Source organism: Ischnura elegans, chromosome 7 (genome assembly GCF_921293095.1).
Source record: "Ischnura elegans chromosome 7, ioIscEleg1.1, whole genome shotgun sequence".
Lineage (NCBI taxonomy): Eukaryota > Metazoa > Arthropoda > Insecta > Odonata > Coenagrionidae > Ischnura > Ischnura elegans.
The window spans coordinates 55,648,596-55,667,923 of NC_060252.1; the positions used below are offsets into that span (position 1 = coordinate 55,648,596).

General features: G+C 36.2%; 1 protein-coding gene across 1 annotated transcript in view; it reads left to right on the top strand.

The window, feature by feature from the left end:
• The window catches only part of LOC124162958 (protein SPT2 homolog), a 34,736-nt gene that overhangs the window by 7,036 nt on the left and 8,372 nt on the right, over positions 1-19,328 (top strand). The window contains exons 7-8 of the mRNA XM_046539738.1: positions 675-817; positions 3,903-4,057. Of these exons, the coding sequence (XP_046395694.1) occupies positions 675-817; positions 3,903-4,057 (298 nt within the window). The remainder of the gene's footprint in view (positions 1-674; positions 818-3,902; positions 4,058-19,328) is intronic.

Genomic DNA, 19,328 nt, shown 5'->3' on the forward strand with positions numbered 1-19,328 from the left:
AAGTTGCTCACTATTCAGCTATTCTGTCTGTTTTCCGTAAAATCAATTTTTATGCCCCTCAAATAAATTTGTTCACAATAAAATGCTTTCTGCTTTCAATGGAAGCAATACATCCAAGACTAGCCTCTAATTGAGGCCGTTTTAGGCAGCAAGTAAAATTTAATTCCAGAGTGATTGAGAATCACAATGCAGAATTCATTGCTTTTATTATATTTAATACCTATTATGTCATGCATTGTTCAACTTCCTTAATAGTTAGCATCTAAAATATAATTTTTTGCCAATTTATTCAGGAGAGCATTGTAAGAATTGTAAAATATGTACAGATGACATTGTACGCACAATAGCTATAATGGCCACCATTCTCAGTTTTTATTCAAATGAGATTAAATTTGACATTTGATTTCCAAGTAAATCAGAATTGATTAATTTCTGTCGCTTGTGTGACATTATTACGTTAATGATGGGGTAAAAGCCAGAGTCAATAGATTTTGATTTCTTTGAAGGAGGAAACTGATTTTTCCTACTTATCCTCCAGTTTATATTTAAGATAAAGATGTTATTACTGTTTGGTGGATCTTTTTCATTGAATCCTTAAATCATTTCAGAAGTTTTCTCTTTTTCCCAGAATTCTTCCTGCTCTCAGATGATAGTCTTTCCGATATCTTTTACAGATTGCTGCTCAGAAACAGTTTGAACCAATAAAAATAGAGAAAAAGGAACCGAAGGATGAAGATGAAAGACCAATGACAAAGAAACAGAAAGAAGAGTACCTGCGTGAGAAGGAGTATCGCATGAGGAAGGAAGAAATGGCAAGGTAAAATCAAGTGGCACAAGCATTAATGCAGTAGTAATTTCTCTAGGATAGGTATTTTTCCTCAATATTATGAGATGGAAAGCTTTGCGTCCAATCTTTCTTCTCTGTTGGAGAAGAATTCTTATATTATGTATGGTATTTGGGGGAGGCGACCGACAGCTGAGGTCATTTGCACCATGAGGGAAGGGTATGGAAGGAAGCAGGACTTATAAAAAATATTGGGGGGGCCCATATCGGAGGTCTTGCCCCAGGAAGAGGTTAAATTGAAAGTGTGTCGCAGCACCAAAACACTACCATGATTCACAACACTTGATTCAGTTAACCTGCTTAACCTTATAATTATTTGTTTCAACACTCATTGTTGAATTTATTTTAAAAGGTAACTATCGTCAAGCATGGGAAATAAAAATCACCAATATATTTTTGTGATTTCACAAGGCATAATATAACTTAATTATTTTCTTGAATTATTGAGGGGGCTCGGGCCCCCTCAGGCCCCATGGAGTCGGCGCCACTGGAAGGAAGGGTGGAGAGAAACCCAACGTCGGCATTAGCCTGCTCTTTACAAAAGGCACTGAGGGGACCACGGCTTAACGTTCCATCCAACGGGCGGAGTGTTGAGCTTGAAATGTCGTCCACACAACACTCAAGCAGGGATCAGGCAGTCTCTGAAAATTCTCTGCCACTGCCAGGATTTGAACCCATGCCCACCTGGTGGGAAGCTAACACTCTAGACACCACACCAACCCGATACACTTTAGCTTTAGTCACTTGTTTCATAACTTCATCACTATTATGGGCTTAAGAAAGTACATATTTCTAACATAAATGAAAGCCTTACTTTCAGGTAGTCCAGTAATTCAGAAAAACTATATTTCATGAAGAATTTGTCGTAAGTTGGAAGTGATGTATGTATTAGTGGGTGTCCATTGATTACATGAGGTGATTTTGGCAAGTTTTGGACCGCCCTCCCACTTAGTGAGATATCGTGAGATTTGGTTTGATCCCTCTCTCTAATCTCACGTGAGATTTTTCAAAATGAATGTTTTCAGTAGAAATACATTAATCTGCATAATTATAAGTTTATTAAGTTATAGTTATTTAAAAAAACAATTTAATTATTTTTATCTAAAGTTAGGTAAGGCTAACATTTAAGATTACTAAGATCGCAATTTTACACTGTTTCTTGTGGAAAATGAATTACGTGATACTTGGCAGGTCCCCTCCTCTCCAACATGAGAGGTTAGGTGAGAATCTGCTTGGCCCCCTCCCCGCCTAAATGCCTCACGTAAATAATGGATACCCCCGTGTGTGTGGGATTTAAATTTAAAAAACCTAATTCTAATGCCTTTTTATTATTGTCAATAACATGTAGAATATTTGCTATTTAATGATTTAAAATTTAATCTACCCATCAAAATATCAAAATTATACCTGTTGTGCGTACTCCGTGATTAGTTAGATGCTGGAGCAATCTCTCAGTTTTCATCTCTCTGCACCACAAAAAGTGAATGTTTCATTCAATTGAAATTCCTGTTTCGTTCTTGGTCATAACGCTTTTCCATGTCTTGTGACATATTTTTTATTCCAATCTGTTATCGTTCGCTATTCTCTTCTGCTATTATACACCTTTCTACATTTTCCACTATTTTTCATTCAATTCAATTTTCATTTGATTACATAAACGTGGATTTTACTGTATAACAGTGGCGTAAAAAGGGGGGTCCGGACCCTCCCTTCCCCCGCACCCCCAAAGTATACAAGCACCCTTTCTTTGCATCTCAAAAGAAAACCGAATATTGAAAAATCATGAATTTGCAAAACATTTCTTTGAAAAATGAAGTTTTTTTTATTATGAAAAGTGTTAAAATTAGTTTAATACCCTCTACTTGGTACCCTGCAGTTCAAAAATTTTCCCCCCTGGTGTTCACCCCCCCCCCCCCCCAAACAGAATTCCTGACTACACCACTGCTGTATAATAACCCTTTATAACCCAATATTGCTTCTAAGCTACATCAAAAATGTTTCAACTTTCAGCTCTATTCAGGAAATATCTAAACCACCCATTATTTTTTGATGATGGAATAGTTTTGATGATGAAATAGTTAGCCGCCACGGTAATTATCATTGAGTGTAAAATTTTCAAGTTTTCAGAATGAAAAATCTTGAAATTTGATTCATCCCAGAATCAGCTCTGGGCTATAAAGGGATAAGATGTTATACTATATTATATAACTAGTAACATGTATAAAGTAAGTACATACAGTGAGTCCTCGTTCTACGTCACCCCGTGTAACGTCATTTCGCGATAGCGTCACGAAAATTTTGAGATCATCATTCGTTTTTCGCACCTTTGCTTCGTGATAACGTCAAGTCTTTTAAATTTCGTGCGAGAAAGGTGAAGCGGCAGGCATTGCAGGTTGGTAGTTTAGTGGGTGGTAATACAGTCAGTCTATACAAAGTGTAAAACGGTGTGTTTATTGTTAATTGCGATTACGGTTTTAGCAAATTTTCTGCTAAATGAATTCTTAGGTAGGTACGCAAGGTTTTACTTGACATAACGGTTTTCAGGAACCTAAAGCGTGATTTCAAGGCATTTTTCCGTGTAGTACTCGGAATTTTTGTCATCGCTTTTTTCACCGTGTTCACAATAATTTTGGTTCCTGTAACTGTGACAATGTTTCAGCGATGATGATGCCCAGGCGACCACCATAGCGAAGCCGAAAAACAAATGCGGGAAGATACAAAAATGGAAAAGGATTTATGTCACTGCTGCTATTGTTGTCGATGAAGACTTGGAACTCGTATGTATGCCATAGTTTGGCATTCCCATCGTAAAAAATGCCCCAGATATGATACGCTAAAATTTTTTCGTGTAGGAATTGTAAGGTCTAGGAGCTGATATTCACCTATTACATTTTTTTAAATGGGATATTATGTTTCGATTAACGTCATTTCCTTTATCGTCACATTTTTCATGAACAGTTTTCATGAACAGAACATAAGTGGCGTTAAAAGAGGACTCACTGTAATATATCTTGCATGTTTACTAGCTCATGGTCCTCATACTTTGTTTCAATTTTAGAGTGGCTGGGGCAAAGGCTAAGGAGAAATCGCAGCGCGGCAACTCTTCACCTCAAGTACAGGAAGAATCAAGTACCAGTTCAGTCTCCAAGTTGCCATCTATTCCTCGCATCCCCAAGTTGAATGGAGCAAAATCAGTCTCCGAGTCTAATTCTAGTAAGCGTAAGGCTAAATAATTTAATGCATGTTGCTCATGGTTGATGAACTATTATTAACAGCTGACAGATCATGATTTAGGTGAAAGGTAAAAGGGAACTGTTTTTGGTGATGGTATGACATAGAAAATGCACTAGTTTTTGCATGGAATGATAGTAGTTTTGCATGATCTAGCATTTCCTAATTGTAATTATATAGTTCTGATACCTAAATATGTATCAAGGTAATAGTTTTTCTCAGTACTCTCATTGTGTTTCTCAACTGGAGTTTACATTATCTTTTTTGGAATATTTTGTAAAATTATATAGATTGTATTATTATACAGTAAAACCTCTATGTAGTGAACCTCTTTACATAGTAAACCTCCATACTTCGTACCAATCCTCCGGTCCCGTCAGATTTACATGTAAATTTATGGGCAAACCTCTATATAGTGAACCTCTTTATCTCGTAAAACCTCCATATATCGTACCAACAAGACAGCCCCGAGACGGCCTAACTACCTCCGCAAATCGTACCGAGACGACTGGAGACCATTAATGCAGCCCCGATTACCTACATGGAATGACATTTACAGCGATAAATGTTTCACGCTTATTTTTTTCTTATACACCTTTAATAATTTTCACGTTAACCATTAGTTAGGGCATCCAACTATCCTAATCATATTAGATGACGGTAAATGAAGACAGAACACATCGTTTTCTCTCGAATCATGGTCAAAATCGCGCGATAGCACTCGCTTTCTTTTACTGATGGCTTTATTTTCTCGTGAGTGCCTACATACTATGTTCAGTTAATAAAAGAGGCGACCAGCGCAGCCTATAATCACTTACTGACGGAAATATTTCAACTAACTTCACTCCCATCCATGGAGACAGAATTACTCGACCGCATTGCTACTTCCGCTTCTATAATGAAAATATTTCATGAATTTTCCGCGACTTGAAATAAATCAAATACAGTTTCGCCGTTATTTTATTCCCATATTTCCCGGTGTAGCACTTTCTTACTACCGCCTTGGTAATTTTTTCGATACTTACGTGAACAATCGTAGTTTAAAATTTATTGCGCTTAGCGACAGTCATATGTCTTGCCTGCGTATTTATGCCGCGAAATCTGACTCTTCCATCGGGAGTCCGGGTCGGGAGCCGCGAATCTGACTCTTCCATCAATTTCTAGCAATATTGAATGAACATCAATCCATGCGCGACAGTGTTAGGTGAAGGAGACAGCTAATTATCTGATATGCGGTAGGGCAATGAAATTTTTTACCGTTGCCGCCGCATTCTGAAGTAGTTCGCTCAGCATTCTCACTGGGAAATCACGTCTTTTCGCAGACCTAGCGTTTCTGTGTGCCCTCGACAGAGTTTTTCCTCGGAATGCTACGTGCATTCTATTTTGGAGAGAGGGAATTCAACACAATTTTCGAAAATACGCTCAATTTTTTGTCTATTTTTTGCAGTAGTTACGTGTTTACTTATTTTTTTATAATCTTTAACAAGTCACATGTTATAAGAATGATAAATCAATTCTTAAAGATATAATAAGAGTATTTTCAATTATTTGCCATTAAATATGAAAATTACTTAATTAATCATAGGCTGATGATGGGTTCAAGAAATAAATGAAGGCGACTGCTTGACATTACCACATAATTAGCAATTTTCCTAGCCATCAACGAGGACAGGCAGAAGGCAGTGATTTTTGGAATACCTTCATTCACCCTCACATCTATTTTAAACAACCGAGGAAAAAAAGAAGAAACTTTATATCTAGGCTGCACAAATAAAAAAAAACTCAGGCAGTTAAATACGAGGATGAAGAAATTATGTTTAGAAATATAAAACTATTGTTCTTTCCTCCGAACACTACTAGTAAAGTACAACCCTTAGACCAGTGAATTATTGCTTAGGTCAAAAGGCATTAACGAAAACAGCTAGTGATTTATTTATAGTGAAAATGACATTAAAAAGTGCTCGTAGAATTGAAAACATTATTTCGAAAGAGTTTGAAAAAAAATTTAAGATAGGAATACTGTGGAAGGGTTTTATCCATATACGCATATTTTACCCATTAACTAATTTATTTTGTAAAAAGGCCTCTTGAACAATTTACTTTTACCTTTGTGTCATCATTAAATTGTAAATATATGTTCACTTATGCATACCTATATGTTTAAATATATTAATATGATGGCTTAAAAGACTGTAGCACCTTTCATTTCCCAAGGATATGAAAAAATGGTGCCTACCACTAAAACCTCTCTATAGTGAACCTCCATACATCAAATTGCCCAAATTTTTGTCCCCTCCATTACGATGTAAAGAGGTTTTACTGTATAATACAATCTTTATTTGCCCATAGCATCGATTCGTATATCTTTCTTCATTTGGACACTTACAGCCATCTTTCACCCTTGGTCTAGTTCAAAAGGACTAATTATCTGTCTAAGTTTACCTAGTCCACCGTGTTCTACTTTTATAGGTTCCTCCATTTCCTCTTTTTTCTTTGGCTCTTTTTTATACAGTATACTCATTAATTCAAAAAATGTTGTTACCAAGTAAAGTCATTGGACCAAGGTCTATTGCTTCACCCAAAATTTCCATTGTATGAAAAATCTTGAAGCGTAGCAATTCACACTTGTGTACAAGGCTTTCAGAACTGCTGCACAAAATAATGCTTCACTGAAGTGGATATACCATTTGGACAAAAAGGGTTGTGGAACTTGAAGGTCCAGTGTAAGTGTGCAAGAGCAGGAAATTGTGAATTTAAAGAAAATAATGATTTTTTTCCTCTCCTTATCTTGACCTAGTATAATACATGTTATAATATTTCCTGGAGTTTAGTTTTTAGTTTAGTTTTAGTTTACGTTGACCTAAACTCCAGGAAATATTATAACATGAAAATAATGATGAGATCTTACGTAATTTGGGTGTATTTCACGGTATTTGAAGCTGGTCAAGGGTGATAAGATACAGGAGACATTTTGGGTAAATTTTTTAGGTTATTTCTTCAGGAAAGATTCCTATGCAGATTAATCTCATCCTGTACTGAAAACACCCCTGAGAACAATTATTTCTCAAGGCTTAAGGATCTTCCTGTGAAACCTATTTAAGCTGTCATGTTTTAGAGGGCCGTGGAGTATTCCACCTCTTGATCTCCTAATTTGAAATCTGTTTGTTACTGATTAAGTGTAGCCACTGTGAAGGTGACTAGGGGAAGTAGCATGGAGTGGTCGCCATCCCCAACACTCTGTAAATTCATTTCACTCCGTTACCCTGGCAACATTCAACCCTTCTGAAATATCCTCCTATGATTTTACCATCAACTTTTCATTGGCAATCACTATAACAATTGCTATGAAACAAACCCAAATTATCATGCCATTACATAATTATTTACAACCCCTTATACAGTAAAACCTCTATGTAGTGAACCTCTTTACATCGTAAACCTCCATACTTCGTACCAATCCTCCGGTCCCGTCAGATTTACATGTAAATTTATGGGCAAACCTCTATATAGTGAACCTCTTTATCTTGTAAAACCTCCATATATCGTACCAACAAGACAGCCCCGAGACGGCCTAACTATATATAATATTTCAACTAACTTCACTCCCATCCATGGCGACTCGACCGCATTGCTACTTCCGCTTCTAAAATTAAAATATTTCAAGAATTTTCCGCGACTTGAAATAAATCAAATACAGTTTCGCAATTATTTTATTCCTATATTTCCCGGTGTAGCACTTTCTTACTACCGCCTTGGTAATTTTTTCGATGCTTTCGTGAACGATCGTAGTTTAAAATTTATCGCGCTTGGCGACATTCATGTGTCTTGCCTGGGTATTTATACCGTGAAATGTGACTATTCCATCGGGAGTCCGGGACGTCAATTTCTAGCAATACTGAACGAACATCAATCCATGTGTGGCAGTTTTAGGTGAAGGAGGCAGCTAATTAGCTGATACGCAGTAGGGCAATGAAATTTTTTACCGTCGCCGCAGCATTCTGAGGTAGTTCGCCCAGTATTCTCACCGGGAAATCACGTCCTTTCGCAGACCTAGCGTTTCTGTGTGCCCTCGACAGAGTTTTTCTTCGGAACTCTGCGTGCATTGCATTTTGGAGAGAGGGAATTCAGCAAAATTTTCCAAATTACGCTCAATTTTTTGTCTATTTTTTTGCAGTAGTCACGTGTTTATTTTTTTTATAATCTTTAACAAGTCACATGTTATAAGAATGATAAATCAATTCTAAAAGATATAATAAGGAGTATTTTCAATCATTTGCCTTAAATATGAAAAAATATGAAAATTACTTAATTAATCATAGGCTGATGATGGATTCGAGAAATAAAAGAAGGCGACTACTTGACATTACCACATAATTAGCAATTTTCCTAGCCATCAACGAGGACAGGCAGAAGGCAGTGACCTTTGGAATACCATCATTCACCCTCACATCTATTTTATACAACCGAGGAAAAACAGAAGAAACTGGCTAGGCTGCGCAAATAAAAAAACTCAGGCAGTTAAATACGAGGATGAAGAAATTATGTTTAGAAAAATAAAACTATTGTTCTTTCCTCCGTACACTATTAGTAAATTACAACCCTTACACCAGCGAATTATTTCTTAGGTCAAAAGGCATTAACGAAAACATTCAGTGATTTATTTACAGTGAAAATGGCATTAAAAAGTGCTCGTGAAAATGAAAACATTATTTCGAAAGAGTTTGAAAAAAATTTTAAGCAAACCCATTAACTAATTTATTTTCTAAAAAGGCCTCTTGAACAATTTACTTTTACCTTTGCGTAACCTTTAAATTGTAAATATATGTTCACTTATGCATACCTATATATTTAAATATATTAATATAATGGCTTAAAAGACAGTAGCACCTTTCATTTCCCAAGGATATGAAAAAATGGTGCCTACCACTAAAACCTCTCTATAGTGAACCTCCATACATCAAATTGCCCAAATTTTGGTCCCCTCCATTACTATGTAAAGAGGTTTTACTGTACTAATGGGGCTGTTTTCTTCATCGATGAAATGCAAATCTATTAATTATGGATTCGGCTCCACTACTAATGAGTTGATTTTCTCTAAATACCTTAAATTTATGAATCTCGATTTACTTGGAAATCAGTGGTAAATTTTCACTTCATTAGGCAGCCCAGAATGGGAGCAATTGTGGGTTTCGCTAATTGGAAATGCCGAATAGTAAAAAATTTCCCTCACTGCTAACAGTATTAATTTTCATTTTAAGACCTCTCATGCGGCCAATGCAAAATTCTGCCCAGGAAGCCTGGCGAATACATGAATAATATAATTTGTGTACTAGAGATGCTAGAGCAAGTGTTCCCTTGAGACTGGTTCATATGCATGTGTTTTGTCTTCTCTGTCACTCATTATCGTTGCATTGCTCATAAAATTGACTTTATTTATGATCCTTCTCATCATCCATTGCTTTTATCTACTATTTCTTTGGATCCCTCTCGGAAATGGCTTTTCCCTATCACTTGCGTGAGCCTTATACCAACTCTATTGTTTTTTGTGATTCAAAAAGGTTTTCAGAGTGTGGGGTGACTAGCTTTAGATGCTTGTTTCATGAGAGGGAATTCAAATTGAAGAAGAAAGTGTAGTTCATGGCCTTAGAAATCCTACAGATTATGATAAGTCCAATCAATGTTTTGAAGGTTTGAAGTGTGTCTTGTGATTTTATTTACTTTAAGACTATCTTATTGAATGCAACACTCTTCTTGATGCAGAATAAGATTTTCATGTGATAAAATCTATTTTTGGCATTGTATCATTTCGATGAAAGGCGAGTGAATTTGCCAAACATTTATGTGAGAAATCTCTGATTCAGAAAAAAATGCCGAAAAAATACATTTCCGAGTGAGACTCTAAGCGGTACTGGCAATTATGTCGTACTCTGTAAATTCTGGGCAAAGTAGTGGTAGTAGGTGAACTAATGCTATTATTTTTTTATTTTAAAGAATTTTCCTCATATCTTCCCTAAGAATTAGGACCATCAAATTTGATTGCTTTTTTTCTATTGATTAAATTTCTTGGGATATTTGAAGTTTCTCTGGTTTTAGTTTTTTTCCACTATTCCTCTTGGAAAAGAAGGGTGAAAATTCCTCTGGGGAAAAGTGAAAAAATATTGAGAAAAAATGATAATTGCTGACCAGTATGTATTTATTTTCTAAAAAAAAGTCCATAGCAAACATCTTAGTATTTTGAGTTTGGCTTCAACCTTAAGACTGGTGCTACATGCTTGGCCAATCTGCCTTCATGGTAGTTGCTCCAGCAATTTAATCTACCATGGCATCCTCTCGGAAGCACAAATATTCCATGTGGGAAAATCATGATATTTATTTAACTTAAGGCAAATCACTGGAAAATTTATTTCTGCCTAGACTCCTAGTTTTAGATCTCTACTGCCATTGCATTCGGGTCACTTTTTATGTTCCTTTGTGAGGAAATTGTTGATTTTCTCTGATTTAGGAGTTGATCTGTTCGTATACCAAATTTGTTTTTGTGTAAATGCATACTCACTAATACTAATAAGTTTGCTGTAGCCATGAACCCTGTTTGATTTTTAAAGAAATTGGCTGTGCTGTGGCTGTGTGGAAAATATAATAATCCTTTAACATCCTGCTCATAGTGTGTAATATTTGGTGCCATTTTCTAATTTTTGAGCAGCATCTTAAAATTTTCTTTTTTTTCAACTGTATTTTCTGCATCTTTTTACTGTCCTGTAACTGTGATGGAAAATCTTTTTTGCCATAGTTTATTAAATCAGAATTTTTTAATTTAATTCTTATATTAATCTTCTTGTCTCCAGGTTTATTATTTGATGATTTCTTGTAAGACAAATTATATTGAAACTGTACTTACAAGTCTATTAAAAGCTTTTTTGCAAATAATTTTTTGTCCATTTGCCTTTGAAAATTAATCAAAGTAAATCGTTAAATTATCCCTGTGGAACACCATCCATTTTGATGAATTTTCCGCCTGGAATTGGTAGAAGAAAAATCCTTGTGAATTTAGAAGTTCATAAGTTGCCTTGATACCTTTCTTTGTATTTTAATTACTTTACCATGTTTGTGAATTATATAATGAGACTGAGTGTATGATCCATTATAATCTCTAAGCTAAGATTCTGATAAAACTAATGGCAGAAACGGGTCTATTCCTATGTCCAATATGTGCCATTAATCTCAGCTGTAAAAAGTCTTTGAGGTAGCAGTTTTTGTGGTTAACTATCCTTTTGAATGGTGATTGCTCTTAGCAGACAGGTTGCAGACTGCCAAACACAAATCTTTTTTGCATTTTACTAGGTATTTGACCAAAACATTTTTTTATGAAATGCTGGATTTATCTCATTATGCGATTCAAGTTTCTCATATTGCTGACAAAATGAGGATAATCAGGAAAAATATGGTGATATAGTTTATATATCCCACATCTACTGTTCTTTTTGGAGTGAATTCTGAAGGCCTGGGGTTAGAATTGTGTCCATGCTAAACAACGATTTTTGGTGTTGGTAGTGCCATTTCCTGACAACTTTCCATGAGAAATATTTTAGGGTCACATTTTACCAACGATTTTCATAAATGTCATCTAAAGTTGTTGATAGCAACTGATGATTTCCAAAAACACCGTATGGCCAATTGACAGTTGTAAAACGTGGTGGTCATTTGTTTATCATTTTTGACCCAAGCTGACAGTTTTAAAACATAATCTCCTATGCTATAGATAGAGGTCCGTGAAAGTGATTTTATTTTTTGCTAAAATTCGTTTTAAAACCATGTGATTTAGGTGTTATAGAAAATCTTGGCGGTGTTATTATAATGCTACAATTTTCCCACGTTTATAGGCATTTTATTACTTAATGGTATGTACATGTTTCATGGATACTTATACTTTTATTAAGCATTTTACATAACATTTAATAGAATTTCTACTACAAAATTTCCAATAAAACTAAATGAAAGAAATGGTTCAAGTTATATTGGTTCAAGGTATATGAATATGTAGTTCAAGTATGTAGTCTTGGTGAATACGATCGGCAAACGGCAAATCCCTACTACCTTATATGTGCATACTTCGAGAGCCATTCCAGAATTTTTGGATTGTCAAGTTTCTCTACACAAAATAAAGCCTTTAAAAATGCTTCAGTAGCAGTAACAACAAGCTCCTCCTTCACTTTCTTTGACTGAGCGACTGTATGTTCAAATGATAGCTGTCGTTTTGCGGGTCCCCTTACTTTCGCACATTTATGTGTATCGCTGCTTGGTATGAACAGTATCACTAGCTTTTGGCATTTTAGAATTCCTACCCTTCGTTTGATATTTAAAGCTGGAACTACGATAAAAAACAGTCCAACCGCAAAACACAACTTATCACGATGGTGTTTTCAAACCGAGTGCAGAGTAGCTACGGTATAACCATAGTACTGTATAACTTACAAATTGGCCGAAATGTTTCAAGTCGTGGGTTCCCTTTCGATAACCCTCACCCAAGTGGCGTAACTATGGGGGGAATGAGGGGGATAGATCCCCCCCAAGGACTCAGACAAATATAAAAATATATTTAAAACTATTGTCTAGTTTTGACATGTAATCACTGCATCTGCTTCAAGTTAGATTTTAAGGGACAAAATGATATGTAATATATTTCCAGGTATGTCATTTTTTTTTTTAATTTCCGGACATCTTGGAGGGGAGGAGGTCGCCCTCCCAGGCTCCCCATCCCCCCCCCCCCCCAAAGCTTATGTCTAGTTACACCACTGCCTCACCCAGGTGTTGAGGGAAGGTAGGACAGCAGCTAGATACAACAAAATTGCTTAGTTTTGATTACAGCTGTTGCCAATCGGTCAGGAAAGGCAGTGGAAGAAGCACACATAACTAAACATAATTGAATTCAAATGAACTTGAAAAGTTATTTCCCATTTATCGACCCTGAAACATCTAGGATGAGACGCTTTCTCACCTGAAGAATTAGATATTAGATTTGGCCAATGTCGAAATGATTTTTTTTGCATTGAACCTCAGTGGAGAGCAAAATATCCGATGATCCGTCCGCTGATAAGGAGAACCCCCTCTCCCCCTATCCTTTCTGTTCCTCCCTTTCCTTCCCCCAACTGCTAGTGCCTGTGCTTTCAAATAACCATATGTTTCCATGGATGTCTTTAAACGAATCCAATCGTGCAGTTGACGGCCGCCGTGGTCACCACGGCGCCCATTTCAATCCAGCCCGGTGTTGCGCCGTCTACGACGTGATATACAATCAATACGGATTGATACTTGGGAATCGAAGGGAGAGGCTGTGATAAATTTAACGGCAAATTCTGGCGGAAATATCACTACAGTGCGCGATATTACGCGTATGCATTATGCGCGAGACTAAACGAGGCAATTGACCTTGGAATCGTAATGAGAGAGAGAGCAAATGAACGTCGGCAGCGTTAAACAATGAAGGCTTAGGCTTTAATAGATTATGACTCGTTAGATGTGATTTTTTCGCCAATCCACCTAAAATCGCAAAAACGCAAAATTTCGTTTTTATTTACCAATTTCGTGTTATTTCGTGATATTGCATCTCGCAAATTTCATGGACCTCTAGCTATAGACTTGAAATTGTTCACGTACATAGTATGCTTTTTTAATCAAATAAATAATTGAGTAAATGCTTTAAACATAAAATTAATGGGAGCATTTTTTTGCTTTGCCAATGTTACACTCATATTACACAATGCGTTTATGTAGTTATATTAGTGTCTTTTTATACCTTGAGTCAATAAATATAAAGTATTACTTTGCTTTAATGACACGCAATGGAAAAATTTTGGCAATTGTTATTGCAAATTGCATAATTAAATTTATTAGTGTTAATGTCTTTGCATTCAAACATAGTTACAAGTTATTGCCAATGTCTCAATATTTTATTATTAAAAAATAATGTGTTTGGAAGAAGAAGCTAATTAAAGGATTAATTCTTCATTGCAAGAATTATTATTATTCATGGTTGACTGCCTAAAAGTTTTGTTCTGAAATTAAATTAGATTATAATTACATGATTAACGAAACTGATTGGTGTTCAGTGTGTGAGGGATGCGCTTTTTTTGAAAATTTATCACGCAAATTCTGTGCAGCTTCAGCAGTTCTATAACTGCAGTGAGTAAGCAGCCAGAATTTGGCTTTCTAATGAAATTCCTTTTACTTTCCTACCTTTTGTTCTGCACACAAATACCCTTCCGAATATTCTTTCACAGCCAGAGTCAGCGCTGCAGGAATTGCACATACCTCTTGCAGCCACACGTTCAAGGAATGCAAACAAAATAACAAAAGGTCCTCATTCTCATTGAAACTGAGTCTTTACTGATTGTAATACATCTGCTGAACCTTCTCTTCCTATACAAACCAAACACTTCTTGACAACCAGAAACAAAGACAAACTGTGTACGTGAGGTAAACTCGGATGGCAGAAAGAGCAAATCAAACAAAATGATTGATTGAAAAAAGGAGAAATTTAATAAGTTATTCATCATGGAAGAACATGCATGACACTAGAACACCTTACCCTTTACATACCTTTAGCGGCATATTACAAAGCAACACGTATCCAGTCGTTCCAGTCAACTTTCAACTTTCATTGTACAAGAAATTGGAATTGGAAATCCTCCTGCATAAGTTTCAGAATCACAACACTTGAAATGATTCTTTCTATTTATCCTTGTAATCTTAGGTGTTTTTATGGAATGAATATAATAGTGCCAAATGTGATGTCATGCAAAGAAAAAGAGAATGAATTTAATATTTATCCTTGTGGAAGTTGTGTACGAGTGGGAAATAATAATGTAAAAATGCAAAAAAAAGTTCTGATGCTTTCTGAGCATATGCTGGTTGTGAAGGCTGCTCAGGTGCTCCACTGGCTAATCTCCTCCATGGCTGCCGATATTTCAGGGTATGAGTCGTACCATATCCTCACAGCTGAATGACTATCAGCCCTGAGGATAGAGTACAACTTGTAAACTGAAACATCAGCAGCCATGGAGGAGATTACTTGGTGCAGCCTTCACTACCAATGTAAACACGCCATGAAAGGAGATGCAGAAAAGTTTCTTTGGTTTTTCACCGGTTGATGTTCTCCATATTTCCTGACGTTTTGAGCAGCTACTTGCTTTTCATCCTCAGGGGATCTTCTGAATGAATTGTTCTTGATGCAGAAGATCCCCTAAGGATGAACAGCAAGTCACTGCTCGAAACGCCGGGAACATCAACCGGTGGAAAACCTGAGAAACATTTGTACACCTAATGGGCCGGGAAAACCTAAGATCATACATGATAGAAGATGTTTGCCTAAACATTACTTCATTCATACAATACTACAGTAAATTTGGTCACTCTTTATAAAATATTTACTTGTGTAAGTGAATAAGTATGTAGCAAACAAAATCCACTTTAAGACTACAGTGCTCAAAATGAAAGATATAGTAAACATCCAAAGTAAGCTTATAGGTATAGGCATCTGTGGAATGTACCACTGAATAACCACTGTTGAATCCTTGCAATTACTCTCTTGGTTTCTAATATAAATGCAATGGTAAACATTGTAAAATCTCCACACAAAAACCACTGAGTAAGAAATTGAGTTTGTGTTATTGTTAAACATTGTAAATATCTCACGAAAACAAATATATACTTCTTCAAAGGTTTTCAAGTTTCCCATGAAATTTTCCTTTATAAATTGTAAATGCTCAGGCATGAAAGCAAATTTTAAGTACTTGCTTAAAATTGGAATGAAACATAAAAATGTGACACATAGGAGCATCATTCGTTAAATTCTATGGGGTCTAGCCTCGCTTATGTGGTTCACTGTCTGAGCTTAGTATTGATGAGTATTGGTTGCACTGACAATCATTTGTAGAGTGCAATCAGAGAATTGCATTTTCGGCCATGCAAGTGATGATTTTCACTAGCTGTGTTCAGTACTGTGCTCCTAGGCCAATGTTCTATCAGATGCTTACTTTTATTTAAAGATGGGTATGAGACGGTGAGGGATCCTTTTGAACCCTAAAATTTCTGTAATAGATTTCTTGTCAGATTTTTCTGAAAATGCACATGTATTTGAAAGTGCATAGTAATGGGGAACATGCATGGAATTTGTTCATCATCCTAGTTAGTCTCATTGAATAGAAAACTTTCTCACGAGTCCAAATATATAAGCCAAAACTCTCCTGGTACTCCACAAACATCAATAAATGCTAATTAAAAATGCTCGAATATCGCTTGAAGTCACGTGACCTGAAACGCCTTCTGACGTCATCGCACGGAACACCATTCACTTCGCTAAGAGAGTAGAGTGTTAGAGGCTTGAATGCAAGATATTTAAAGTAAAAATTGCAATTATTATCGCCAAATTTGCATTTGAGCCCTCATAGATCGATTTTCTATCCACTTCCTCAGTCTGTCATCAGTGGATGCCGTTCCGTGACGTCACGCTCCGATGACGTCGTGTTTTCAATCAGCCGATGAAGATCAATTTTTAAAGACTCATAACTCAGCTAAAAAGCATTATTCATACGCGAAATTTTCGACGAGTACATTTGAGGTAGAGGCCTTCTTATTCCAGTACTTTAAAAAAATTGTGCATGTTCCCCATTCTGACGTTCCAAACTTAATGGGAGTTAAAGTGACTTTTTTTAAATGGGAATTGAAGATGTTGCCTGATAGCTGGCTTCAAACTTGGACTGATTATTTGATAAATAGAATACTCTTCAAAATTTGATTGTATCCCTGGTGGAAGCAATAGCATCTATTTATCTTTTGAAGAAAATTGAAAGCTGAGTTGTGCTATTTCTGGGAAATCAATGAATCTATTGTCATGTGAACTCTGCCGAAGGTGAAAATAAAATTTTGTTTTATTAGTTGGCAATATTTGAGTACTTACTTAAAAGGAGGATGAAGCATCAAAATTTGGACTTTTGGATACCTCAAGCATTGCTCACTGGTCTTCTGGGCCATGCAGTAACTTTATCATTGAGTGCCTAATTCCAGTGGCTTGTATAAACTCAATGGAATGTACAACTAGAAGTCTTTTCATCGAACAACGCTTACTTCAGTGCAAGATACAAAAAATTAAACGTGAATTATACAAATTTCAGCATTTTAAAGCATTCAAATCTACTGACATGTTTGCAAAATATTATGTAAATCACATCTTATCAATTTATCCTTCCCAATTCACCACATCTACAGGCCGTTTTACATGGGGCACGTACTGTCACAATCTGACGTATGTACGAAGGCGCAGTCAAAATTGCATCGTGCAAAGCGGTGAATTGCTAAAACACATGCGCGTGGACGTGAGATGGCAAAATAGCCCCTTTCCTAATTTCTTTCATGCATTCATGCAATTCCACACCGTTTTAGAAATTAATGCTGTTCTAACCAGCGCAATTCCTTGCCCCGTGTAAAACGGCCTCATAAGCCTTCACAAAGGATTAAGGCTACCAGATATCACTGAGATCTACTAAGAGATTGAAAAAGAAAATACTTGCCCCCAAGTGCTACTATATGCACTGTACTTTCCAACAGCCCCATGAATCTCATTTATGTTCATTTTTATTCCAGCCAATGCTAGTTTGTTGATCTTTTTCTTCAGACAACAATTGCTTTTCCTCAGCCATCTTATCTAATCATGACTGATAATGGTTCTTAAAGCCTTATCAACTGTAAAACTGAGTGAATACCAATTATATGCCACTTATCAGTGTCCATGTTATCATAAAATTTGAAAGAAAATATTGTTCACTTCTTAAATCACATTACAAGAAAATAGGTGCCTTTATCATTTTGATGCATTATCGAGCTGCATTATGTTTAGCATATTTTAAGAAAATTCATCCCCACAAAAGAATCCTTGGATAATGTGATTTTGATGTTCCAGGGACAATGGTATGTGGTACATAATCATCCCGAATTCATGCCACTGAAATAGAGAATATAAATCTTTATCCCTCAAAAGAGATGCAAGGTTAAAAAATATTTCATAGTTTTTTGCCTGAGAATATTATGCTGTGAGAATCAGGACCATTGCTTTTTATTTTTTCATTAACTTAGATAAATATATTCTGTGGATTCATATAATTTTCTTATTCATTCATATTCATCCTATCTGTGCAATATTCTTTCCTTTCTGTTTAAATATTAATCTTGATAGAAGCTACTTCATAGTGAAGCTTCTTGTGCCGTCAAAATCTTGAGATATCCATGATAAAAACACAAATGGTAATTTCCACACTATTTAATTTAACGACCGACCATGGTTTCGACACTTTGTGTCATTTTCATGGAGGGAGACTTTGAAAATGACACAAAAGTGTCGAAACCATGGTAGGTCGTTAAGTGTTGAATTAAATAGTGTGGAAATTACCATTTGTATTTTTATCATGGATATATCAATATTCCACTAAATCAAGCCTGAAACAATTTTGTAAAATCTTGGGAGGTTTGCAAAGCCATCGGGTGGGGAATAATGAATATAATGTTGGATATTTACTGGGATATGCAAGTACTCAAAACTTCAAGTAAAGTAGTTTCAGTTACTGAGCTGTTGAAGCCAGTAGGTTCAGATCTCTGCCGACAGAGGGTGCTATCATCAAACTCACGTAAGAATCGTTGGTGAAGTTGATAGATCATTTCATTGCCTTGGCCTGGAACTTTCAGCTGGCTATATTGGTAGCTGTCAATTACTATAACAGTCAATGTGCATGCTAAATATGTTATTGTTGGCAGCAGCAGCCAACACTCTTCTAACCCTGCGTCGTAATCAGGGTTATCAGAGTTAACCATTACATTGCTCATACTTTCTCCTTCGCTAGTTTTACACCCTCCCCTATTTTCTTTAATAAAACTCCAAGAGAATGCATAAAAGTTGTGTCCGGAGTCAGTAGAGTGGCATGGTTCTTTATCCGGAGCAAGCCTGTAGTCTCAAGAGCAAGACGATGGAAACAATGAAAGCTGTCAGTCATTTCGGATAATCCTTTCTAAATGAGTAACCTTGAATATTGTCTCAGTGATGGGCCTAAAATGCTCGTGGCCCAGTTGTTCCCATAACAAGAAAAGGCAGTGCCTACATTTGGCGACATATATTTTGCTCCATCTCTTACTCTCGGAACTCCTCCTCCCCATCAACAAAACCCACTAACAGTATCTGAGCTCACCAGAAAGAAATCCTCCCGCAATTGTC